General features: G+C 54.2%; 2 protein-coding genes across 2 annotated transcripts in view; both read right to left on the bottom strand.

Moving 5' to 3' along the window:
• Positions 1–3,848: 3,848 nt before the first annotated feature.
• On the bottom strand, positions 3,849–7,348 carry LOC117648288 (nicalin). Its single transcript, XM_034390740.1, is given in 13 exon segments — positions 3,849–4,285; positions 4,378–4,456; positions 4,686–4,784; positions 4,894–5,015; positions 5,123–5,272; positions 5,356–5,613; positions 5,696–5,823; positions 5,826–5,901; positions 5,982–6,065; positions 6,173–6,267; positions 6,353–6,500; positions 6,585–6,778; positions 7,033–7,348. Coding segments are annotated over 13 exon segments (1,674 nt in total). The 5' UTR covers positions 7,208–7,348; the 3' UTR covers positions 3,849–4,219.
• A 3,747-nt stretch (positions 7,349–11,095) lies between these two features.
• The window catches only part of LOC117648460, a 119,799-nt gene continuing 104,520 nt past the window's right edge, over positions 11,096–26,374 (bottom strand). The window contains exons 4-7 of the mRNA XM_034390965.1: positions 25,352–25,422; positions 21,029–21,290; positions 11,490–11,639; positions 11,096–11,347 (exon numbers count right to left, since the gene is read on the bottom strand). Of these exons, the coding sequence (XP_034246856.1) occupies positions 11,566–11,639; positions 21,029–21,290; positions 25,352–25,422 (407 nt within the window). The 3' untranslated portion in view covers positions 11,096–11,347; positions 11,490–11,565. The remainder of the gene's footprint in view (positions 11,348–11,489; positions 11,640–21,028; positions 21,291–25,351; positions 25,423–26,374) is intronic.

Raw genomic sequence — 26,374 nt, 5'->3', positions numbered from 1 at the left:
AAACCAACGGTGCCAGTTTCAAGTGAATCGGAGAAGTTTGGACCCGGGTTCAAATCCCAGTGGGGTATATTTTGAACATTCTTTTTATTCGAGTGTTTGCATTATTTCTTATGTTTTTGAGGGCGCTGATGACGAAAATAACATCTATTTTGACCCCAGACTCAGGTTCAAACCCGTCAGGGTTAAACAAAGGCGAAATTCACACATTTGTTAATGTACGGGACGGGCCAAAGTTGCCGATGTATATCGCTACTTTTCCTGTTATCAGTGACGTCCGCGTCAGCCGCGGGCCGAGGGCCTCCGCAGACATTCCGAGAGTCGTTCTCGTCGCTCTGTCTCTCTCGCTCCTGTGAGGGACGCCCCGTGAGTGCGAGAGAGAGCGACTCTCAGTGTGCAGGGCGTAATTAAGAGAAATTCAATGCCGGCGACGTAACGAGGGCCACCTTCAAACACGGGGCCTGCAGCGAGGCGCCGGCGATCGGGCAGACTCCTCTGCCGGCAAGAATGCGGCCCGGGGCTCTGCCTGCTCTGCCCGGTGGCTCCTCCCCCCCTTCCTCCGGACCTGCAGCCGCTTTCTTCTGGGACGCGGAGGCACCCGGCGCGGTACCCGCGGGGTACCCGTCGGCACTCGCCGGCCCCATGGGCCCCCATGCACAGTGGGCCAGAAGACCGGTGGAGGCGGCCAAAACTCTGGACGCGTTTTGAGCTCCAGAGTCGCTAAACAGGACTCGAACTGATCGTGTGACCCCATCAATGGATTCCTCGTTCGGAGAGCAATCCATTGGTGGGGTCACACGTTCCGTTCGAGTCCTGTTTAGCGACTTTGCTGCTCAGAACGCGTCTAGAGTTTTGGCCGCCTGCGCCGGTCTTCTGGCCCACTGTGCATGGGCCCCGAGGGAGCGCAGGTGTCCCGGACAGGTAAGGCGGCTGTAAGTACCCGCCAACAGCTCGCGCGGTCCTGCACACTGAGAGTCGTTTTCGTCGCTCTGTCTCCCTCGCACCTGTACGGGGCGCCCCACGAGTGCGAGAGAGACAGAGCGACGAATGCGACTCTCGGAATCGGCCCGCTGATTGGCGCCCGGTGACCCCACAGTGGCCCTGCGGCCCCGAAAGCAACATGTTAGTTATAACGGCCACTGCCACGACACGCTGTACACACCAAACAAAGTGCCGGTGGTTGTGGCCGCGAGCGTAAACGCACCGGTTTTCCGACTCTCAGGACCGGCGTTCGATCCGTGCCATTTCCTTTTTTTTTTCACGGTTGCGTCGCTGCTGGGAGAGGTCGTGGGTTCAACTCCCAGCCCCGGCGCGTCAAGTCGTCGGCTTTTATGGCCGAAACGCGCGGCCGAGAATGCGACGGAGGTCCACCCAAAATCAGCTTTCCTCGAAAAACAGGAAGTCCCGGCCGAAGAGGAACCTGATCGGCGAGAGCTTCCGCGCCGCAGCCCGGCCGGAGACAAACGTCTGCTCCGTCGATACTCCGGCCGCGAGGGACTCCGCCGGCCAGGGAAGGCCCGGCGATACCCCACGCGCCACGCCGCTCTGACGCCACAACCCGCGGACCGACACCTTTCCTAGCGTATCACGGCAGACGGGGACGGGGTGAGCCCCATCCCGTTTGAACCCCATTCCGTTTCAGCCCTAAAGGTCTCAGGTCCAAACTGAGCCTGAGCCCCAACTGGGACCCGTGACTCGAGTTTAACTGATTCCTACAGAGCCACACAGCGAAAAGGAGTTCGCCAGTGTACGCCCCCCCCCTTTCCCGCTCACTGCGGTACGTGGGTTGGCAGCCCTGCCGCGTTCGAAAACGGTTACCGGTTCAACGTGAGACGCGACGGGGAAAAAGATGCCGGTTCCGTGTCGGTCGGCCTCTAGGCACAGTGGGCCAGAAGCCGGTGGAGGCGGCCAAAACTCTAGACGCGTTTTGAGCTCCAGAGTCGCTAAACAGGCCTCGAAACGAACGTGTGACCCCACCAATGGATTCCTCTCCGGAGAGCAATCCATTGGTGGGGTCACACGTTCGGTTCGAGTCCTGCTTTGCGACTCTGGAGCTCAAAACGCGTCTAGAGTTTTGGCCGCCTCCACCGGCTTCTGGCCCACTGTGCTAGGCCGTGCGGCCGAGGCGTCGCCGTCGTCGCGGACGTGCGCGGTGTGCGCGGCGGGGTTGATGCCGAGAGTCATCTTCTCGTCGCTCCGTCGCTCTCGCACTCGCGGGGCGTCCCGGGTCGGTGCGAGCGAGCGACAGAGCGACCAAGAACGACTCTCGGCATCAGTCTCCTGACGCGTCGAATCGACGTGATGTAATGCCGGCGTTGGTTATTTCCCCTGAAGAGTGTGTGTGCGTGTGTACTCGTTGGCGCGGGATCATCCTCACTCTAGGCAGCGTTTTCGAAAGCGAAAGGATCGTACCCTCGGGCAGGTTAGGGCAGGTGTGTGTGTGAGTGGTGGCCACACTCCCACTTTGGGTGATATTTTCATGGAAAGGACCTCATGGACAGAGTATCTATCGGATAGATTCTGTCCCCACCGGCAGTAGCAGCACAGACCCGTCGCCTCTACTCCATGCGCCCGGAGGTGTGTGTGTGTGTGTGTGTGTGTGTGTGTCCGTGTTGCGAAATCTCTCTCTCACGTTACTTCGAATTTTAGCAGGGCCCACGACCGGGCAGGTGCGCGAGTGTGTGAGGGAGGGCCTGAGCAGGGCGTCAGGCCGGCGCCCCTGTGGGCCAGCCTGCCAGCCCGGTCCGTCCCGTCAGTCCACCGGCCGGCCGGGGCCGGGACACCTGTGCGCTGGAGTCCAGAGTCCTCGCGACGCCAAGGCTGCAAAGGCTGCCAAGACACGTGCACCCTTGTTCCTTTCACTGCGGTTATGACCGAGTCCTGCTTGTCCAGCAGGCCCACTCCAGGCAGCGTTTCGTCGCTCTGTCTCTCTCGCACCCACGGGCCCTACGGGGCGAGGGGGACGAGGCTGTGTACGATGGGTGGCCCACCTCCACGGCGGCGGCCGCTCAAACGGGCCAGAGGGGAAAAGAAGGATTTCCACTTTCCATTCTCATAATTGAATTGAAAAGAATGAGTCTCATCTTTCTCATATCAATTTATTAATATTACACAGCGTTTCAATTTTTAACAAAAACAAACAGACTTTCTTTACAAAAAAAATTGGGCGATTGAGATTGATAATAATTGCCTCATAAATATGAACATAATATTCTAAGACACAAGGTACATGACAGTGAAACACATACTGAAATAATACCTATATATATAAAAACTTGAAAACTTCCATACCAAGAGGCCAGCATTTCCATACTGTCCCTCCCTATAGTCGACTAGAGATCTTTAAATCATATTATGCATTACTGAAGTGCCGTTTGTTGAAAGCATTGTCATTAGGGAGAGGAATAATGTCAATACCAACTTAATGATACATAGTTCATGACATGCAACATAAACACAGAGTAAAATATTGACAAGCATCAATATAAACAGAAAAAAACAAAAAAAAACAGAAAACAGTAAAGATAAACTGTAAAAATGATTGGGGATGTAATTAGTCTTAAGCCTCAAAATATGTTTGTTGTTTGGTTTAACTTTGGCCCCATTCCACTTTTTGTCAAGTAATTTACCATCCATGCAACATCTACAAAGTTAAGAAGATACACAAAATATTCAAACCTGTAGCAGGCTTCAATCATTTTATAAGCGGACAGAAAGGTTAAGCAGAGTCTTTTTCCTTTCATTCCAATACCATTCAACTACACATCAAATATATAAGGTATGAATTGATTTTGGTGATATTGGATGGAGCACCATTAGTCTAAAAACTGAAAACTCTAAACAGCCTTAAAAACTTTTCACCCTGAATGTAATCTCTCAAATGAGATTAAATACAAGCAAAAAACATACTGTAAATACAACAGCCTCAGTGAGGAACAAATAACACATCATACAAATTCGTAAAAACAGCAGCTGAGACTAGCCTTAACTAAAAACAATGAACACAGGAGCATTACAAGAAAGGCTAGTGGCAAATACATTTCATGAAGATAGATATAAATCGTTGGGAAGGAAAAAAAAATTGTAATAGGTGGTCTAAGACTGATGAAGGCTACACAGAATTTTAAGTCAAACACAAAATGTGCAAAAGTAACAAGTTCTAAACCAGATTAACCAACTTAATTAACAATAAATTAGCTCATCAAATTACTTGCTGTTTATTCTAGTAAGACTTGCTCTTTTGCACTCCCACAATGACTGTAGCCACTTTGTAAATAGAAGAGAAGTTCTGGAAAAGAGAAGACAAGTATTGGTTAAAAATCATGACGGCTCTTCAACATAAACTCACAATGCTAACAAAGATAGCCTGGTGAAACATACCATAAGTACCAGATAAATAATAAGTAAATAAGCAATGATGGCAAAAGTCAAGATGAGATCAAAAATAGCCGGCTTGACACTGAAACAAAATAAATGGGAATTATATAAAGATGGTTCAAAAGTAAAGTAAATGTAAAATAACGTTGGTAAGCTAGCTGCCACCTTGAGTAACTCTGTGTTTTATTATGTTACGGTATCATCTGTTAAAAAAAAATTCTAATCCTCACACAGAGCCTTACCCATGTTGCAAGTAATAGTTCAAGCTTTTGTTTGCTCGACCTAAGAACAACACAATAAACAAGGCTTACCTGTACACATTCATGACTGTCCTTGTAGGTTCATAAAATGCCAGTTCAGGGTCGCGTTTGTCTGGCACCATGTGTGTTACCTTCACATTTTTAAGGTACCTACAAAGAGGAAGGGTAAAGAAGGGTTAATGGGGAGACAAACAGAAAAGAAATAGAAATTGACAAAAAATAAAAATAAAACTCAAACAATAAATTTATGAGCACTCACTTTCCCAATGCATCCTTCAATGCTATCACAACTTGATTATTTTTGTGAGCCAATAGCTGAGAGGACCGCGGTGTTCCAGTTAGATAATCCATCCACATTTGAAGAGAATTTTCATCAACACCCTACATTTATAACAATGACAAGAAGATTAAAAATTCAAGATAAAAACTATTTTCTATTTCAAGTTATTTCCTTTTACCAATAAAACAAATGTATGGGAGAGACATACCAATTGATTACTGAAGATCTTTCCTGAGTTCAAAGCAAATATGTGTTTGCCTAGTGCTTCAGCAATTATGCGAGTGTTCCTCACAACAATAGACATGTCTAACTGATCTTTGGTGTCCAAAATAGTGGTACGCATATAGTCTTTATGGTTCTGAAAAACAAAAAAGGAATAGCAGTTACATTAGATTATTTTTAATTTATAACAAAAATTTAAATGGGCAACTTTTTTTATACCTTCAGCGTTGACAAGGTTGCAGCTGGAAGTCTCTTCATACTAAATCTTTCATGTTCCCAAGCCAATGTTTCTTCAGCCAGATTAATTTTTTTGTGATTAAGCTGCACATTAGTGGGTGGGTCTTCTTGCTCTGCGACCAGATTCAGTGCCCGAATCAGGCGATCACCAACACTTCCTTCCTTTGGTGGTTTGGATACGTGATAATACAGAGGACCAGACCCAGCAATCGAGTCCAGGCAAAGAACATAGGTACTATCCTGAGAAGAAGCACATTTTGTTAGCTAGACACACTCATGCTCAAAATTAAAACAAGATAATTGTAGAGCATGCAATGCTAACCTGAGGTAAAGCATTTTCGCCATCAACTTGGTCCTCTAACCATTTCTTACTTCCTTGGTAGTTCATTTTGCCGCCTCCAGGCAGTAAAAAGACCAAGTTGTAACGGGGATGAGTGCGAGAATCGGCTAAAGAGAAGACATCACTCTTGCCAGTTCAAGAATCATGGCAACGCCAGCAGCATTAGAATTAGCACCATAAGCTCCACCCTGCCAAACAATTGATGACATACAGTTCAAGGATTACATTTAAAGATGTTAGTTAAGAATGTTATAAATTTTCAACTCACCGGGATCACAGCAAAACTGTCGTAATGAGCAACTAAAACTATTGTGGGTAATTTATCTTCATGTCCATTTCCAACCAGTTTGCCCTGTAAAATAAACATCAGAAAATTGTATTTTTTTGAGGCACCTTCAGAAGGCAATGAATTAGCAAAGTACAATGTTGGATTTAGTTTAAGATTGACTTTTGACTTACATGAATTGAGGCAATGCTGATGTCAGATCGCAGAGATGGGTGATTAGCTCCAACAACAATTTGATATCCGTTAGCTGAAATTTGACTAAGTAATGCTAAAAAAAGAGAAGGTTATTAAAATAAGAAAGGCACAGTTATTTCATTACTCCACTTCCAGTATAACATATCCATGTATTGTACCTTCAGCAGCTGTTCCTTTTTGAGTGGATGTGGGAGAAATTTCATCAATGTCATCTAAAATAGACTGAACCTCAGGAACCCAATGAGAAAAGTAAACTGGGATTTGAGTTTCTTGCTGCATCATTGCTTGTTCCAAGTTAAGAATATGCTGCAAGAGCCGTGACATCATCATTAGTAAAAGTTTGCCAGATGCTTTCCGTATACGGAATTATAATATGCATTATGAAATTACCTGCTTTGCCGTGTCAGATAACTTGGCAATTTCTTCTTGTTTGGGCAGAATAACAAGAAGTGCCCCTGCTCGGCTTCTGATCTCCCGGTAAAGGTCAACAGTCAGGTCTTCAATGCGAGCCACAACACAGTGACGACTGGAGGACCAGCTACCTAAACCCCTTCCGTCCAGACTCACCACTGATGATCGGCAGCCTGCAAATGACAAAAAATTTTGTGAGTTAAGTGACAGGGACAAAGTCATGAGAGAAAAATAAAATTTGATGTTCAAGTTTATGATTCCCACACATCATCAGTGGTGTGCTTAACCCTGAATTGACTGGCAAGAAATGACCAGAAATGACTGAGCTAGTCAGCTGATGGTGAAACCATAACCTCAAAATTATGAGGAACACTTTAGCAAGAACGTCGAGGAATCAATGGGCAGCCTTCACTCGATAAATACGAACCGTGGGGCACTCCGTGCAAGTCATATTGCTGCATGCGGTACGCCTGGAACTCCTGAGCCGCTTCCACGGGGTTTACCGGTGAGATTATGATCATCAGGGGCAGAGCAATCAGCAGGTAATATGGCACAAACGCCTTAAAAATGTCCAGTATCTCGTCCGCATTGCCGAGCAACATTTTCGGCAGACGTGGTGGGCTCCGGCACCCTGCTGTAGGTCTAAAGTGCGTCAAAACTTGACAAAGTTAATGCAATTAACGGCACGGCGACACGGAGTGCAGAGTAGTCTGCTGCCCTCGATGTGAATGTGTGTCAGGGTCAGGTCCGTGCATTCGGATTCACATTGCCTTTCGGTGGGTGCTGTCTGCAGAGAGGCTGGCTACTTGGTGTATGAGAAATCTCCTTGGGCTGAGAAACAGCGGCGGCGGAAAAGGCGGAACCAGAAGAAGTGGAAAGAAGAAAAGATCAGAACGAGGGTGCGGTCTGGGAAGTTGCTCCCCGAATAAATGGGAAATGGTCCGATGGTGTGCGAGCGGGTTTACAACTAAATGGAAGCGCATCGAGCTATTTACTCCAAACAAGACGAGCGAACCTCCTCCCGGAAAGGGAAGTCTTTGGCGGTCTTTGGACAGGAAAAGTCCAGCACGCGATGGAACGGACGGAGCCCTCTGTCGGTTCGGTGCAAAGAGAGACCCGTGGGTCCGTCACCGCCACGCCGGAGTGGAGCGTGAGCGTAGCGAACTGCGAGCGACCCCTGACCGCGCAAACCGGCGTAGTTTTGGCAAAGAGCTTTGATATGGAGCACCCATGTAAATTGGAAATTAGCATACCGGTATATCAAACGGGATGGCAACACGCGGCTCTGCCTCGCTCTGCCTTGCTCTGCCTCTCCGAGGACCCCGAGACGACCACGGCAGGCCAGGGGCTTGGATGGCTAGGCCAAGGGATGGTGAACCCGTCGGGCCCTTCAGGATGGCCTTTAGGCCCATCAGGGCAGCGTCTCAAGGGCCTCTCTCTCTCTCTCTCTCTCTCTCTCTCTCTCTCTCTCTCTCTCTCTCTCTCTCTCTCTCTCTCTCTCTCTCTCTCTCTCTCTCTCCCTGCGTCGCAGCCGCGCTGCGAGAGAGACAGAGCGTTGAAATGACTTCGGAATCGTCCGACTCGTCGACTTGTGACGCGGACGCGTAAATCCCAACTTGCGTAATGCTCTTTTCTTCTGTGAGCGAACTCTCACAGCGGCTTGGTGCGCCCCTCTCTCAACTCGCAAACAGCAAATTTTTCATCGTAGTTAAACAGCCATTCTTTTCAACTTCTGCCGCTTGGAAGTAATGAATGTTCGGGCCCGGCCGTGTCGTTGCATGCTGACGGCGTCGCGGACGGCGTCTACAGTCGCGTCTCGGTAACCTGAGACCGGCAAGCCGCGCCGCTCCGGCTCGACCCTGGCGCAGGTTTGCCGGAACGAGCTGCCCGCCCTTCCACTCCGGCAAAACGGCAAAACGCGCCCAGCGGGAACGAAATGTATTCCAGCATCTGATAAGCGGATGCCCGCGGAGGAGCGCGGCGCGACCACAGTGGGCCAGAAGACCGGCGCCGACGGACAAAAATCTGGACGCGTTTTGAGCTCCAGAGTCGCTAAACAGGACTCGAATCGAGCGAGTGACCCCACCAATGGATTCCTCGCTCGCAGAGCAATCCATTGGTGGGGTCACACGCTCGGTTCGAGCCCCATTTAGCGACTCTGGAGCTCAAAACGCGTCCGGAATTTTTGACCGCCTCCAGCGGTCTTCTGGCCCACTGTGCATCGCCCTCACCACTGCAAGGGCCCCTCAAGGACCGCTTCATAAACCACCCTCCTTCCTAGAAAGGTTCACGACCAGACCCCCAAACCCCTCAAACTATTTATTTTTTATTTTTCAAAAAGTCGGGGTTTGAACCCTGAACCCTTGCTTGCCGCGATGCAGCCCAAGCCGTGCGCAGCGAGGCGCCCTGCCCTGCCGCGCCCCTCGCCGCGGTGAAATCGAGCCCAACTTTTTAAAGAGAAGTTTCTAAGATGTACGGAATGAATTATGATCGGTTGACTGAACGCGCTCGCGGCCTGGGCCGGGCGAGAGGCAAGGGAAGGCGAGGGGCCCGGGGCAAGCCGAGCAGTGTACCATCCTCCAACAGTGTGGCACCACCATGGCGCGCCAGTCCCTCCGATTGGCCAGTAGTGTTCTCCAGGCGTTGCGAAAAATCAAAATCCAGAGCCCCGAAACGTTGACTTTGCAGTGTCACTCTGACGAGACTGGTCAAGAAGATCCCCTGCTGCCGATACTCCTCGACGCGTCCCGTCCGCGCGGGGTAGCGCCGTGAGCAGCGAGTCGTTTTCGTCGCGCTGTCTCTGTCGCACTCAGGGGGCTCTCCATGAGGGTGCAACCCAGACAGGGCGACAAGTGCGGGCCCGCCGCGCCGGGCAGCGCAGCGCGTTGCCTACCCTCTCGATCACAGGCGCGCTGCCTTCGCCGCAGCTGTAGAGTTGTTGTTGTTGTTGTTGTTGTCGTCGTCGTCGTTGTGTTGTTGTTGTTGTTGTTGTTGTTGTTGTTGTTGTTGTGGGGACATAATTTTAGGTGGTGTTATGTCTCGCGTCGCTGAGCAATTAGAATATCATTTAAATGAAATTTATGACCGACGACGCGAGAGCGGGGTAGAATGGGGAAGGGGTGGGGAGACGGGAAGACAAAGGAGGTTCGCGCGGTCATTTTGGTCCCCGGGGACCTCTTTCAAAAAATAATTAAAAGGGAACGTAATTCTATTTGATAGTCTGTGCACTTGTGGATGGCTTTTGGTGCGGGTCGCAGTGACAGGCCGAAGTAGTTTTTGTGTCAGATTTATTTCATCACTGCCTTCGCATGCCGCGCATGCCTCGTATCGCCCCGCCCACCTACACCGTGGGATCCACGCCAGTCCAATAAAAATAACAACAAATTATACGAAATATCTTTTGCAAGATCTACAGCAGTACTTGAGCCAATTCGTTGCATTACGACGTTCACAGCTTTCCTTACACAAATATATTTACATTGTCAGAACGGTTCCCATAAATTATCCCTAATTACGCGTCTTGCACGTGGTGGAAATAGACGGAGACTGTACACAAACATTTCACCACAGAAAGGCTAAAAACGTTAAAAAAAACAACAACAAAACACATTCATCGCAGATGGCTCGACAACGAAATCAAAGCGACATAAACTGGGAAGCTTAACATGTACAGCGTACGCAGACCGATTTTCTCTACAACCGAGCGCGGCGCGGCCGCCTCGTTTTACACACATTCACAAAGGGGTAAGGCTACAGTTTTGGAATTTCATTAACAATTGCTTAGTTGCTGTAACTGCCCGCCAGTCGGCGATCGTTTTACAATAAAATCTAACGAAAACGTGGAAAAATGTTTACAGAGCATTTTCAAAAGATTGGTAGAAAGATTGATGGTAAAATGGCTAAAATTTAAGTTGGCAGTCGCAATGAAGTGATCAGTACGCTGCTAAACAATGTTTTGGATGGACAACGCGGTAAATACATTTCCACTACGAAAGAAAAGGCTTTCGCCTCTTTTCGTTCGTGCACTTTTTTTTTAAGAACACCCATTTCAAAATTTCACTAAATCCCGAATGCGTTCTAGACGTCCCGAGAGCTCTGAAATGTCTGTCTCCAGGAGCCAGCACTCGTCTTCTCGCACTCTGCAGAAGGTGGCCCGGACCGCAACTCCAGGGCCGGCAAGGCTGCCTCCAGGCTGCCTCCAGGCTGCCTCCAGGCTTCCTCCAGGCTGCCTCCAGGCTGCCTCCAGGCTGCCTCCAGGCTGCCTCCAGGCTGCCTCCAGGCTTCCTCCAGGCTGCCTCCAGGCTGCCTCCAGGCTGCCTCCAGGCTGCCTCCAGGCTGCCTCCAGGCTGCCTCCAGGCTGCCTCCAGGCTGCCTCCAGGCTGCCTCCAGGCTGCCTCCAGGCTTCCTCCAGGACTCCTCCAGGCTGCCTCCAGGCTTGCAGCTCCAGGCTCCTCCAGGCTGCCTCCCGGCTGCCCAGGTCCTAGGCTGCCTCCAGGCTGCCTCAGGCTTCCTCCAGGCTCCTCCGTGCCTCCAGGCTACCTCCAGGCTGCCTCCAGGCTACCTCCAGGCTGCCTCCAGGCTTGCAGGCGCAGGCACAGAGGGAGCGCGGTCGCTGCAGGTCCGTTGGCAGCCGATGCGGTGAGGGACGCACTGACGGTCAATCGTTCCGCATCTGCGGGTCAGCGCTGCGCGACCGCTGCCCAGTGGGCCAGAGGCGGTCAAAATCCCGGACGCGTTTTGAGCTCCAGAGTCCGCTAAATGGGACTCGAACCGAACGTGTGACCCCACCAATGGATTCCTCGTTCGGAGAGCAATCCATTGGTGGGGTCCCACGTTCGGTCCGAGTCCTATTTAGCGACTCTGGAGCTCAAAACGCGTCTAGAGTTTTGGCCGCTTTGCCGGTCTAGCCCACTGCGACCGCTGCAGATGCTGGGGAGGGCAGGGTGACTCAGTGGTCACGCTACCGCCGAAGCACCATCGCCACAAGGACCAGGGGCGCCCAGGCGGCGGCCGACGCCGCGGTCCTCGACGCGTCTGCAACACAGCAAATGAGCACGGTGAGTCGATACCTAGCAGAGCAGATCTCATTTACACCATTTCTTAAATTTTAGTATTGAGACGAATTTTTGCTTGAACGGGATGGGTAACAGGGTTGTGATTGTGGCCGCATGCGGGCCGAACGGGAATCCACCTCTCGGCATCGAAACGAGCAGAGCAGCTTCCTAGAAATGAATCCGCGCTGTGCAGCGCACTGTGAAACGCCGCGTGCAACGCCGGGCTGCAGACCCCGCCGCTGTTTGCAAAGCCCTTCACAAAGGGCGGGCTCCTCCCACGTAGTGTGGCACTGGCCACAGTGGGCCAGAAGACCGGTGCAGGCGACCAAAACTCTAGACGCGTTTCGAGCTCCCGAGTCGCTAAACATGACCGAACCGAACGTGTGACCCCACCAATGGATTGCTCTCCGAACGAGGAATCCATTAGTGGGGTCACGTTCGGTTCGAGTCCCATTTAGCGACTCTGGAGCTCAAAACGCGTCCGGGCTTTTGACCGCCTCCGCCGGTCCTCTGGCCCACTGTGCGCTGGCCGCCCCGCCACCCCCACTGAGCCCTCGGCCCGCTGCGGCCCGGCTCCGTAGGGCCAATAGCCTTTTGATAACCACATTATGAATTCCCCGGATCATTCTTCTCGCTCTCTCCCTCACCGTCCCTGCCCTCTTTTTCACAGTTTCTAATGCATTCGCAATAAAGCAGCGCTAAATGAGTCGTGCGACCATTCTGCGCCCGTCTACCTCTTCTCTTTTTTAATGCAGCCAGAGGGGGACTCTAGCTAAGTCCCCCGACATTAACAAACTACAAACGCACGACACACTCGGTGACAAACAGCGCAGAGGGCATGCCCTGCAGGGGAAAAAGGGTAGCCGTCAATTTTTTTGGCTTCGTTTTACTTCCATCTGGCGTCACTTGGTACAATAAAAAGTTCTAGTTAAAAAAAAAAATGAAGCGAGTAATGCTTTTTTGTAGTTTAGAAAAAGTTTCTGTCTTCTTTTACACCCAACCGTCGAAAAAGAAACACCCCACATTCAGAAAACGATCTCATCGGATCGATTTAATAAAACGGCTTCATTTCGGCAATTTTTGAACCGGGACATTTTTTTTTCTTGGTGCACCGTATCTCAAACGATGCCCCACACAGTGGGCCAGAAGCCGGTGGAGGCGGCCAAAACTCTAGACGCGTTTTGAGCTCCAGAGTCTCTAAATGGGACTCGAACGAACGTGTGACCCCACCAATGGATAGCTCTCCGAACGAGGAATCCATTGGTGGGGTCACACGTTCGGTTCGAGTCCCATTTAGCGACTCTGGAGCTCAAAACGCGTCTAGAGTTTTGGCCGCCTCCACCGGCTTCTGGCCCACTGTGCCCCACCACTGTTTGTTCCCCCCCCCCTTCCGGTTCCTCTCCTCTCACTTTTCAGCTTGCCGGTCGAGAGCGCCGGAACTAACAGATCCGTCCGGGGTGAATGAAGCGCGGTCGGCCAGGGTCGCGTCTGTCTCCGTCGCACCACTGCCGCCACTGCCGCATGGGGCGCATGGCAAATAGGGGTAGGGCTCGGCTCGACTCAGCACGGCTCGGCTCGGCTCGGCACGGATCGGCACGGCACGGCTCGGCTTGGCTCGGCACGGCTCGACTCAGCACGGCTCGGCTTCGCTCAGCTCGGTTCGGCACGGCTCGGCTCGGCTCGGCACGACTCGGCTCGGCCGGCACCGCAGCGCCAAAGCATGGATATTAGAGGGTCGGTCCGCTCCGCTCCACTTTGAAGTGGAAATATCGGCTCCTGCAAATAATGGATGGCCGGCCGAGTTTTGACCATCCCGACGTTAATTATGCAGTGCTGTTGCCGGGCAGTGCCTTGCAGTGCAGCGTCTTGCTAATCGTTCTAATGCTTTAACCCAATAATTGCAAGTTTGGCCGGCAAGCTTCCGTTCCCCGGCCAAGGCGCAGGGTGGATTGGCCAGAAGACCGCGGCGGAGGCGGTCGAAACACCGAACGCGTTTTGAGCTCCAGAGTCACTAACCGGCACTCGAACCGAACGTGTGACCCCACCAATGGATTGCTCTTCGAATGAGGAATCCATTGGTGGGGTCACTCCTTCGGTTCGAGTCCTGTTTAGCGACTCTGGAAGTTCAAAACGCGTCCGGTGTTTCGACCGCCTCCGCCGGCCTTCTGGCCAATCCACTGTGAACCGCTCGACATAACGCGATGATGACAGGGGCGGGAAGCGAGAGCCCAATTAGAAAAGCAAAAGACGCGAAATGCCTATCCGGCCAGTATTCGAACCCGGTCCCATCACGGCGCCCAGATTGGAAGCGTCAGATAGCCGAAACGTCCAATTTGCAAGGGTGCAAAGGGCAAGGGCGGGGCCGGACAGTATCGGTCGCCGGAATGGCAGGTTTAGGTGCTCGTCCGCCGGGGCGGGGTGGGGTGGGGCCGGGCGGGGTGGTGCGGGGCGGCAAGTGTAGGGAGACTGTTTAATTTGTGTCTGATACGGCAGCACGGCACTGGACGCCCCGTCCACCCGCTCCGATTATCTTTGAGTTTATTCAGCAATAGATTGCTGTTGCCGTGCTCGTTGCCGTTGTTGTTTCGGGGGAAGGAGAGTTTCTTCGACTCAGGCTGAGCACTCCCCCGCTCTTGACGACGGCGCGGCGCGGCACGGCACGGCACGACACGGCGCGGGCAGAAACAGTACCGCCATATTTCACTTGCCGACAACCGGGAGACCCAATCTACATCGCATAATTTTGCCAATTTTTCCACCGCCAACCAGATTCCCGTCTCGAATGAATAGATGGCCGCGGCTGACGAGCAGCGCGGCGGACCCTCGCTCTGTCTCTCTCGCACCCCCTCCCGGTGGAGAGAGAGAGAGGGAGAGAGAGAGAGAGAGAGAGAGAGAGAGAGAGAGAGAGAGAGAGAGAGAGAGAGAGAGAGAGAGAGAGAGAGAGAGAGAGAGTGGTCCGGACGTCTTGTGTGATGACGCGAGATTATTCGCACCGCGAGGGTCTGCCCCCTCCCCCCTCTTTCCGGTTCCGGCCGACCCCCGCGGAGGTGTCGCCTTGGAGCCCCCTCTGGGCAAACAAATAAGGAGATGACAAACACGCGGGATAAGAAAGGCCAGAACGAGAGAGAGAGAGAGAGAGAGAGAGAGAGAGAGAGAGGAGGGGGGAGAGGGACAGAGAGGGAGAGAGAGAGAGGGAGAGACGTGGTCACGACGGCTGGCAGCGCGGAGGCGGGCAGGCGGCCCACTTACACTAGCATAATCAGGCAGAGTCATCCTGGAGCCCGCACAGTGGGCCAGAAGACCGGCGGAGGCGGACAAAACCCCGGACACGTTTTGAGCTCCACAGTCGCTAAATGGGACTCGAAGCGAACGTGTGACCCCACCAATGGATTGCTCTCCGAACGAGGAATCCATTGGTGGGGTCACACGTTTGGTTTGGGTCCTGCTCAGCGACTCTGGAGCTCAAAACGCTTCCAGAGTTTCGGCCGGTGTGTTGTTGTTCTTCTGGCCCGTAAACAACAACAAAACAACACGCACTGCGATGCCTTTCTAGCTCGGCGATCGCCAGGCGGTAGTGGCGTTTGAAACTTTAATCGGTTGGCAGGCCTGCGCAACACGCGCCGCTATTCGCGCACGAATGACCCGAATACTTCAACATTTTGGGCGCGATTCGACCCCACCCCCACCCCCACCCCTCTCACCTCGGTGGGCCCATGAATATGCACAGGCTCGCTTTTGGAATAAAGCCAGACGCCATATTTATTTATTCCATCGGGTCTCACTGGTTTCACTTTGCGCGACTCGCCGTCTTGTTCTGTCCGGCGCTGTCAACTGTTGAGGCAGCCACAGTGGGCCAGAAGACCGGTGGAGGCGGCCAAAAATCCAGACGCGTTTTGAGCTCCAGAGTCGCTAAACAGGACTCGAACCGAAAATGTGACCCCACCAATGGATTCCTCGTTCGGAGAGCAATTCATTGGTGGGGTCGCACGTTCGGTTCGAGTCCCACTTGGCGACTCTGGAGCTCAAAACGCGTCCAGAGTTTCGGCCGCCTCCACCGGTCTTCGGGCAGATCCACTGCGCAATGCTGCACCTCGTCAAAGTGCCGCGAATAAACGGCGAGGGTGTTTACCTATTTGGCGCGCTTAGGGCTTGTCAAACAAGCGCCGTCCAGCGCCCAGCAGCCATCGTGCCGTCCTTGCACCTTCGGATGGATAAACAAGAGACGGTCGCACTCGGCGAGTAGTTTACTTCTGTTTGCGCAACTGCCGTGCGCTGGAACGGGCCAAAGAAGAAAAAACGACAGAAACGTCCCTGCATTTTTGAAAAAAAAAAAAAATACTAACCTGAAGTGCCTTGTATTGCTCTAGGCATGTTTGGAAACAGGTTAAGGTATCACCTGCTAAAAAAAACGAAAGAGGTGATATTATTTTTTGAGTGCAGCAGGCGGTGCAGGGATCAGAGGGCCGAGCGAGAAAGTGGAGCAAGGATTTCCGAGACTCCGGCAGTGCTGGCCGTGCCGTTGGCAGTGCAGGCACCAGGGAGAGGAGAGCAGGGGCTCTGTGGCCAACGGGAGCAGCCGAGAATGCCTTTTGCTGCAACGCTGCAGCCTGCAAGCCTAGACTCACTGCTCGAGTTATGCGTGTGAGAGACGCACCGGCTGTCTGTCTGCCTGTCTATCTATCTGTCTGTCTGTCAGTCTGTCCGTCCGTCCGTCTGTCTGTCTGTTCGTCTGTCCGTCCGTCTGCCGCAGTCCAGGTGCTCCAGTGCGGCCCTCAAGACGGAACTCCATTCCAGCACATTCCAGACTTGTGCTTCCTCGTTCGGAGAGCAATCCATTGGTTGGGTCACACGTTCGGTTCGAGTCCCATTGAGCGACTCTGGAGCTCAAAACGCGTCTGGAGTTTTGACCGCCTCCACCGGTCTTCTGGCCCACTGTGACACTTCCTTGAGCGGAGCTCGGCCGACGCGCGGCGCCACAGCGGGCTCCTCGTCCGAGGGCAATCCGTTCGAGTCCCTTTCGCAAACTGCCGAGGCCGGCTGGTGCTGGCTGGTCCTCGCGGCGGGCCGCGGCGGGCCGCCCTTCACTGAGGGCCTGTACCCAATTTGCGAAGGGCGCTAAGGCGCCAAAAGGGACAGGTGAGACGGGCGAAAAAGGGCCGGGATCGAGTTAGTATGGATGAGGGCGAAGAGCTTCATTGTCTGCCGAAACACGATGCGGGCGGGGCGGGGCGGGGCGTTCCTGCTTCGAGTCGTCGCGGCGTCATCGCCGTGGTTCCAGATCCCCTCCCCTGAGTTTTTCGGTCAGAAACTAGTTTTTCTGGTGCAGGGTGCTGCAATTTCCGAAACTGTTTTCGTCACCCCTCTGTCTCGGGTCGTTCCCGGGCAGCGAGAGAGACAGAAGCTAGTCTTGGCGAACCAGTCCGCCCTGAATCGTGTTCATTAGGCGGAATCTCAAACAGAAAATGAAACAAAAAGTATCGAGAGTCAAGTGATCCGTGCTGTCTATTCATGGTGACCGATTTCATTACGACACGAATAATTTCAGCGTCGGCTGCCAACAAACCCTTTTTTTCCCCTCTCCGCCCCTCTCTCTTTTAAATGCGTTTCTACTAATCTTTTTTTTTTTGTTCCCAGGGATCGGTAGACGCGCACGGGGGCACATTGACGAAGGCGTCGTGACAGTGGCGAAACGTTTTCGTGGCCAAGAAGTGGCCGATGCAGGTCACTTCCTGGCCCATTTGGCCGCGTGGCGTGTGACAAATTTTCTTCAAAAAAGTAAATTGAGTTACGCGCTATCTCGCTTCATTCTCTGTCCGTCGCCGGGAAGCATAGCGCGTTTCCTGCAGCGTGACTTACTCTCTCTCTCTCTCTCTCTCTCTCTCTCTCTCTCTCTCTCTCTCTCTCTCTCTCTCTCTCTCTCTCTCTCTCTCTCTCACTGCGGCTGCAGTGCGACTGTCCGGAGCGGAAGAGCCATGCGCTTATTTCGTTAGGCGCCATTTTTGGCACCGCCTGATGAGACAATTAACAATGCAAATAGTCTCTGTCTACTTCCCCCTCCCTACCTATCAGGCTCGGCCTTCTCTCCGATTCTTCTGGGTGCGCCTGTGTCCCCTGGACGGACACACTCGCACACACTCACGGACGGACAGACGGACGGACAGACGGACGGACGGACAGAGAAGAAGCGGCTTCTGATTGTGCAAGTTGGAGACGTGCCCCTGAGTGGACGCCAGGACCCGGGTCGAATGCTATCCCCCGCGTCTTGGAGGACACAGATAAAAGCGGCGCGCATGTATCAATTGACAGAAAAAAAAATAGAAAAATTAAATGATGCCGGGAGTTGAACCACTGACTTGGACCGCAGCTGGTGTCGGCAACCATCTAAGCCACTTGACGGCATCAAAAAGTTTGATGATATTAATGTGAGGAAAATTAATCATGAAATGGCTAAATGGGACTCGAACTGAACGTGTGACCTCACCAACGGATTGCTCTCCGAACGAGGAATCCATTGGTGGGGTCACACGTTCGGTTCGTGGCCTGTTTAGCGACTCTGGAGCTCAAAACGCGTCGAGAGTTTTGGCCGCCTGCGCCGGTCTTCGGGCCCACTGTACCGCTCAACCGTACTTTTCCAGTGGTAGCAATTCGGGTTGGCCCGCCTTCGCAGTGGTACCCACCGAGTGGGGAGCCCCCAAGGCTGTTGACACATGTGCCCCCTCCCCCACTCGTGGGAGGGCGGGCCACAGTGGGCCAGAAGACCGGTGGAGACGGCCAAAACTCTAGACGCGTTTTGAGCTCCAGGGTCGCTTAACAGGGCTCGAACCGAGCGTGTGATCCCACCAATGGATTTCTCGTTCGGAGAGCAATCCATTGGTGGGGTCACACGTTCGGTTCGAGTCCCATTTAGCGACTCTGGAGCTCAAAACGCGTTCAGAGTTTTGGCCGCCTCCACCGGCCCTCTGGCCCACTGTGCGGGCCTGCCCGGGCCAGTGCTCCCCGTGAGAGCCATGCAGTACATCAACACAAACAGGGCCTCCCCTCAGGCTCAAAGGGTCCTAGCGTTCGGTATCGAGGGAGGGAAAGGGAATCAGCGGAGAAGTAACCGGTGCAATGTGTCTCCCCAGTGGACAAGCGCGGACCGGGGTGTCGGGGTTTGCGGCGCCGTCCTTGGATCGTCCTTGGAGACGCGCCCGGCATCGCCAACAATTTATAGAAACAACAACAAGACAGCCGGCACCGCACGGAATTTCAGAGAGCGGTCGCCGTTGCGGTTCACAGTGTACTGTAAACCGGGGTGACTTTGTGACTATTTCGGGGCGAATCGAGAACTGTCTTTTCAAGTACAGGTTCCCCTGAATTTTTTCTGGCAGTGTGGCAGGCCATTTCCCTGATGGAGTCCACGCAAACCCTGTCTCTTCTTCGCCTCCGTCAGAGTCACTCCAAATCGATTATCAACTTGGCGTGAGTCCGGGGCTCGGCGCGGCGCGGTGCGGCGTGGCACGACACGGCAGCCTTACCGGTATCACCGTACACCATCACTCTTCTTAAGAAGTCTGCGTCAGTCCCAGGCAGACATTCTCCTTCTGCTTTTCTTCCCACTCCACTTTTTCCCCCATTTTTTTTTCATGCGGCCGGCGCCACACTTCCTGGTATTCGGCACAATCTCGCTTAATTGCGCTGCACAGTGGGCCACCGCCGGCCGGCGGCGGCCAAACTCTAGACGCGTTTTGAGCTCGAGAGTCGCTAGAGGGAACTCGAACCGAACGTGTGACCCCACCAATGGATTCCTCGTTCGGAGAGCAATCCATTGGTGGGGTCACACGTTCGGTTCGAGTCCCATTTAGCGACTCTGGAGCTCAAAACGCGTCCGGGAAAAGTGGCAACCGTCAAAATGTGGATCAAAACGTGTGCGTCTGTCTCCCTCAGAGCCCCTGTGGAACGGCGGGTAGGCCAGCCCGCCGCACGCACCAGTGTGGCGGTGCCTACGCTCGACTCCGCAGGCGGCACCGGGAACACAGGGACCAGTGCTGCCACAAGAGGGATTGGTGGGGTCACACGTTCGGTTCGAGTCCTTTTTAGCGACTCTGGAGCTCAAAACGCGTTCGGGGTTTTGGCCGCCCCCACCGGTCTTCTGGTGCACTGTGCGGCACTGCGCTGCTATTGACTCGCAGCGCGACTGGCACACCGCAGCGCACCGCAGCGCCGCGACGCGGTTGGCGGTCAAGACGCGCCACGTCAGCTTCAAAGCGCCGAGCCAGCCAAGGCAGCCGGGACGCACTCCAGTAACGCCAACACAACAAGACGAACACCGCGTCCCGCACAGTGGGCCAGAAGACCGGTGGAGGCGGCCAAAAACTCTAGACGCGTTTTGAGCTCCAGAGTCGCTAAATGGGACTCGAACCGAACGTGTGACCCCACCAATGGATTGCTCTCCGAACGAGGAATCCATTGGTCCATTGGTGGGGTCACACGTTGGGTTCGAGTCCCATTTAGCGACTCTGGGGTTAAAAACGCGTCTCGAGTTTTGGCCGCCTCCACCGGTCTTCTGGCCCACTGTGTCCCGCCCCGCCGCGTCCCGCTCGGGTCATCGCTAACAACGTGCCAATCACGTCGCCAAAATAGCCCCGCCTCGCTCATTTCCGCGTGCTTCTGACAGTTTTTTTACGGTTTCGGTCCGCGACCTTTCTTTCATGCAATAGAAGCGAGTCTTTCGAAAAAAAGAAGAGTGGAAAAAGCAGCGTGCCGGAAAATACGGCGAATTCTGTGTGAAATCTTGGAGCGACGCAGCTTGCCCATCAGATAGCGAACAGGTGTCGGGGCGTCTGCTCTGTCCAGCCTGGGCCTGTCCTCTCTCTCTCTCTCTCTCTCTCTCTCTCTCTCTCTCTCTCTCTCTCTCTCTCTCTCTCTCTCTCTCCGAGATCAGAGATCTGACCGCCTTGCTCGGCTCGCACGTGTTCGCAGCGGAGGTGTCTGCGACCAGAGCCTCTCGCGGCAGCTCCGGGAAGCTTTCAAGCCTTTGAGAGACCGCCGGACCCGCCGGGCCACCAGCCCTGCCAGGGCGGCAGAGCCAACTCGAGCTGCTGGCGGACTTGGGGAGCAAGAACCGTCTTCGGCTGTCACCTGGCCTAGTGGCAAGTCGGCAAGACCTTTTGCACTGTTAAAAATAGATTGGGAGATCCAAAAGGTGGTTGAAACTGACGGAGACTACGTTTTTAAAGAAACGACCAATGGATTCCTCGTTCGGAGAGCAATCCATTGGTGGGGTCACACGTGCGGTTCGAGTCCCATTTAGCGACTCTGGAGCTCAAAACGCGTCCGGGATTGTGGCCGCCTCCACCGGCCTTCTGGCCCACTGTGTTGTCGACGTACCGTTGGCGGCACTGCTGGCCTTCCGCACGGGGGCGGGCTTGGGCGCGCCCTCGCTCTGCAGCTCCACCTTGACGCTGGACTGCTGGTACACGTTGAACATGGTGGCGCGGCAGCTGAGCGACATCTTGCTCTGGTGGCCGGTCACCTGCACCGAGCTGCGCACAGACTCCAGCCGCTCGTCGTCCTGGCCGTGGTGGCCGCCGTGGCCGCCGGCGTGCTCGTGCGACAGCGACTCCGTGTAGTACTCCACCAGGTTGGACAGCTGCAACACGGGAAGGGCGAGTTGAGAACCAGTCAGGTTTGGATCCGAAGCCAGTCAAAACTCGCGACGCGTTTTGAGCTCCAGAGTCGGTAAACAGGACTCGAACCGGACGTGTGACCCCACCAATGGATTCCTCGTTCGGAGAGCAATCCATTGGTGGGGTCACACGTTCGGTTCGAGTCCCATTTAGGGACTCTGGAGCTCAAACCGCGAGAGAGCGAGATAAGGGAAGAAAGAAAGTCAGGCCGACAGGCCGGGTTCGAACCCACGCCAACTCGACCAGCCGACTTCTTAATTACAGTGACGTTGCAGAATCACACACACACACACATACACACACAAAATATAAGTGGAGCCGGTACTTGAACCCCGGTACACAGACTGCTGGTCGGAGCCTCAACGCGCGCGGCCACTCGACGCGAACATTGAAGATGGCCTTCTCAGGGCGGGAATTAGACGGCTTAGGCGTGAGGAATGGCCACGCTCAGTGCCTCCAGGATCCCACTCATTGATTATTGAGGTCCTCGCCTGATGGATTGAGTGACAGGTGGGGGGCCACTCCATCCACGCGCCTGGAAAGATTGAATCCCGCTCCAGCGGGAGGGGAAGAGAGAGCGAGGGGGCGAGAGAGCGAGCGAGAGAGAGAGAGAGAGAGAAAGAGAGAGAGAGAGAGAGAGAGAGAGAGAGAGAGAGAGAGGAGAGAGAGAGAGAGAGAGAGAGGGGAAGGGGCAGGGGGAGGCGTGAGCCTGACAGCAGAGTATTACTCACGGCCAGCTCGTCTACCCAACCAGATCGCGGTCAGGCACATTCAGCAGTTAGCGCCTTGAGGAATCCATCCAAGGGAAATTTAGTTTATCAGCAGACAGGCGGGCGGACGGACGGACGGATAGACAGACGGACAGACAGACAGACAGGCAGGCAGGCAGTCGGAGGTCTTGATAAATCCACACGCAGGATTGAGCCGTGGATGCGCGGACGGGGCGGGGCGGGGCGGGGCCAAGGCCGGGGCGGTCGGTGCAGACACACAGAAGCAGATTAAGTCGGACTGTCTGGAGGCCTCGGCCCTCTCGGCTGTCATTAATCCGGTCCGCCCCGATCCATCCTCCTCGTGAAGAAATGCCCTGTTGTGCCGCGCAGAGGCTGCGGCTCGGGTTCGACTCCCGACGCCTGCGTACCGTTTTCTGCTACTTCAAATCCAAAGTCGGTCGCTCTTTTTACGAATGTTAAGTTTTTCTTAAATAATTACTGGAGATTAGGAGCCTCTTTGGCAGTGGACCCACTCTGTTCGTCTCCACACAGTCGAGCGAACGGCGCTGTTTTGAGGCGGGCTGTACCGCACCCTGCCTTCCAGTGCTTCTGACCCACTGGTGGCGCCCACCCGTGCGAGCTTCTCAGTGTGGTCGCGCGGCTCGCGGGGTCCTTCCTCGTGCCCTCCTTGGAGTCCCGGACCAGGCCCGGACGTGCAGCCCACAGTGGGCCAGAAGACCGGTGGAAGCGGCCAAGACGCGTTTTGAGCTCCGGAGTCGCGAAGTGGGACTCGAACCGAACGTGTGACCCCACCAATGGATTGCTCTCCGAACGAGGAGTCCATTGGTGGGGTCACACGTTCGGTTCGAGTACTGTTCAGTGACTCTGGAGCTCAAAACGCGTCTAGAGTTCTGGCCCACTGTGCAGTCGTTCGGAGGGAGAACGTATGTCAATAGGACGGCCTAACCTCCAGTATTTATTAAGGCAACACGGAGGCCGGGCAGAGCGGCAGAGCGGCGCAAAGCCTCGCCCAGTTTTATCCGGAGAGCTTGGCATGTGAAATTATTCCTACACGTGTTTCTTTCTCCTCGTCTTGCGCGAAGCGCTCTCTCTCTCTCTCTCTCTCTCTCTCTCTCTCTCTCTCTCTCTCTCTCTCTCTCTCTCTCTCTCCCTCCCTCTCTCTCTCTCCCGTCCTTCATCCCACGCCGCACTCTTTCGAAACAGTCTCCCCCGTGGGGAAATAGCAGCTTTGCATTTTTTGGGGGGTAAAGTTTCCCGCATTTACACCGTACCTAAAAATAATGTCGTTTCAAACGGTGATTTCGAAATTTTTTTGTTTCGTCTTCATGCGTTGTTTCCCTACATCAGTCCTCTGCTCGACGTTTCCCGCCTGTCCGCTCCCTTGTTCTCATCTCTCTCTCTCTCTCTCTCTCTCTCTCTCTCTCTCTCTCTCTCTCTCTCTCTCTCTCTCTCTCTCTCTCTCTCTCTCCCCTCCTCCGCGAGTCGAACGTGTACTGGATGCAGCCCTTAACGGTGCTCGTACGTGAGGCACACAAACTCCGGCCTGGCCGTGCTGGCCGTGCCGGCCGCCCCTCAGCGAGGGCTTAGAGGGATTGCGCGAGGCGGCCACACTGGCAAAAGGAAAAGAAGAGCCAAAAAAGTAACAAAAAATGACCGGAAGCACAAAGTCACACACTATTTGTATTTTGCCGCCATTTTGCGCAAACACGGTTGCCAAGCGCGCTGCATGTTTGCATTATGCAGCCCCACCATGCGCCTTGCCGATGCCGGGCTGGCGAGAGGGAGAGAGAGAGAGAGAGAGAGAGAGAGAGAGAGAGAGAGAGAGACAGAGAGAGAGAGAGAGAGAGAGGGGGGGGAGCTTTGCTACTCGTGTGAAGCAGCAACACGGCACACACCAAGATCGAGTGAAGCCACCTTGACTTGGAAGCAGTGTTGCCGCCAAGTTGGTACAAACGGTGACAAACGACCAAGAATCGCGGCAATCTAAGCCGGGTAACCGCACTCTCTCTTTCCTCTGCGACGGGTGAAATTCGGTCTGGTCGGAAAAAGTTGCCTTCCTTTGTTCGTAAAAGAGCGAGGAGTAAATGCGATTTGACGCGCCGTCCTCGAACCCAGGGCTCGGCCTGCACTGCAAGTCGGCCGGGGCGGGGCATCCTCTCGCCGGCGGACTCATCATGACTTTATACGAAACGAATCTCACGAGCGTATAAGTAATTCATGAATAATTTAGCGTGTGTGGGAAGGGTGTTTGGAAGACTGCGGGAGGTGCCGTCAACGCGAGGAGTGCCTCACCCCCCCCCCCCGCCCCCCCCGCCCCGCCCCGCCCCCCCCGCCCCGCCCCCCGCCCCGCCCCGCCCCCCCCCGGCCACCCCCGGGCCCCGCGGAGGTAATCCAGCGAGGCAAGGCCCCCCCCCCTTTCCCCCTCCCCGCCCGGTCATTTTGAAGCCGAAAGTGATTATCCGCAGCGAGCCGCCTCCACGCCCTACATTTAGCAGTGCAGCCCCATTAAGGCCCGCCACTGCCAAGGAGCTCGTGTTTCCTTAGCCGCGAATTAAAAACAACAATTTTCAGATTAACAGCCCGTTTGGCTTCGGCCGGCCGGGGGGGGGGGGGGAGTCGCTTTTGGGAGCGAGGCCGTGGTGGCCGCCGCCTGTATTTCGCCGTATTTCAACAACGTCGCTCCCCGCAACCTCGTCGCCACCCATGTGTCGCCCCCCAGTGTTTTACATCCCCCCTTCCCCCTTCCCCCTCCCCCCTCCCCCTCGCCGCATGACGCTGTGCCCCCTACTGCTGGCGGCCCGATATTTTCTTAGCGGTCTCTCTCCGTGTTGTCGCACATGTGCTACTTCCAGGGCAAGTTTGTCAAAATAAGATGCTCCAGCGCTGGAGGAGGGGGGAGGGGGGATGATGGGTAGCGGAGGAAAGGGGGGGGGGGGTAGCGACCCCCCGAGATAGCTCCCCTGGTGGGGGTGAATTTGTTGGCGGGGCGGGGTGGGGGCTAAAGATCAGAGGGTTATGATGCCATGAGTCCCACGGCAGGCTTCAGATTTCTTTTCCCCCTTTTTTTCTCCCTTTTCTGCCTCGCAGCGTCACAGCCCAGACAGCGGCCCGTCGGGCTATCGTCGAGGTCCGCGCGAGGATCACTGGACATGGAGGAAAGGGCAAAATGAGGCACGGGAAATGGAAGCAGTTCCACAAAAGAAAAATAAATAAATAAAAGATCTGGGCTGATAAAAAAAGGGGACAGTCGGCAACAACTCCGTTATACCGGTGTATAGGCCTCGGCCCCTCACATGACATGAGTCTTTATACAAAGAAACGAAAAACGAAACTTCGCCATCATAACGAGACCATGCCAGCGAACCTGCATTAAATTTCAAAATAAAGCAAAAACAACGAAACAGAAGAGGACGTGTGGGCGCCTCGGGCGAGCGAAGCTGACAAGAGCACCCCAGTCACATGCCGTCCGTCTACCTCTGGAGAACTTGTGCGGGAAGAATGGGATGGAGTATTCCTGCAAAAGTCAATTTGTCACCAGAGTTTTCCACCACTGGAAGGAGGCTGGAACAAGCGCGCTGCACAGTGGGCCAGAAGACCGGAGGAGGCGGCCAAAACACTAGACGCGTTTTGAGCTGCAGGGTCGCCAAACGGGACTCGAACCAAACGTGTGACCCCACCAATGGATTGCTCTTCAAACGAGGAATCCATTGGTGGGGTCACACGTTCGGTTCGTCCCATTTAGCGACTCTGGATCTCAAAACGCGTCTAGGATTTAGAGCACTTCCACCGCGGTCTTCTGGCAAAGCCACTGTGCGCTCGAGGTCCAGCCGAACTCCATGAAGAAGGAACTCACACGGTCTGCACGAGGCACCGGATTTTGAATGCTGCATCGTTACGTCTCGGACGTCCTCGTCTCTCTCTCTCTCTCTCTCTCTCTCTCTCTCTCTCTCTCTCTCCCTCCCTCTCTCTCTCCGTCCCTTCGCGGTTTACTGCTCCCTCGTCAGCTTCGTTTGACTCTCAAATGAAAATCATTTGGCGCGCGGAGCGTCATGTCCACAGCCCCGCCCCCTTTTTACGCTCCCACGAGAGAGAGAGAGACTCCGGAAATATATAGACTGTCCGACGTAACCTGACCGCACAGCGCCGCATAGCTTGGCACGGCGGGACGCCTTCTTCGACCTACAGCACAGTCGACATAACCTGACTTGTCGACAACGACCCTCAATGCAGATGACCCGACGCAACTTTGCAAAGTGTGTTGCGCGAAACTATCAAGCAGGTCCAGGGGGGGGGGAGAGAGAGAAAGAGAGAAGAGA

The sequence above is a fragment of the Thrips palmi genome, unplaced genomic scaffold (assembly GCF_012932325.1).
Source record: "Thrips palmi isolate BJ-2018 unplaced genomic scaffold, TpBJ-2018v1 HiC_scaffold_3, whole genome shotgun sequence".
NCBI classification, from domain to species: Eukaryota; Metazoa; Arthropoda; class Insecta; order Thysanoptera; family Thripidae; genus Thrips; species Thrips palmi.
The sequence above is the reverse complement of the archived record's forward strand: the minus strand, read 5'-3'. Positions and strand labels throughout refer to the sequence as shown.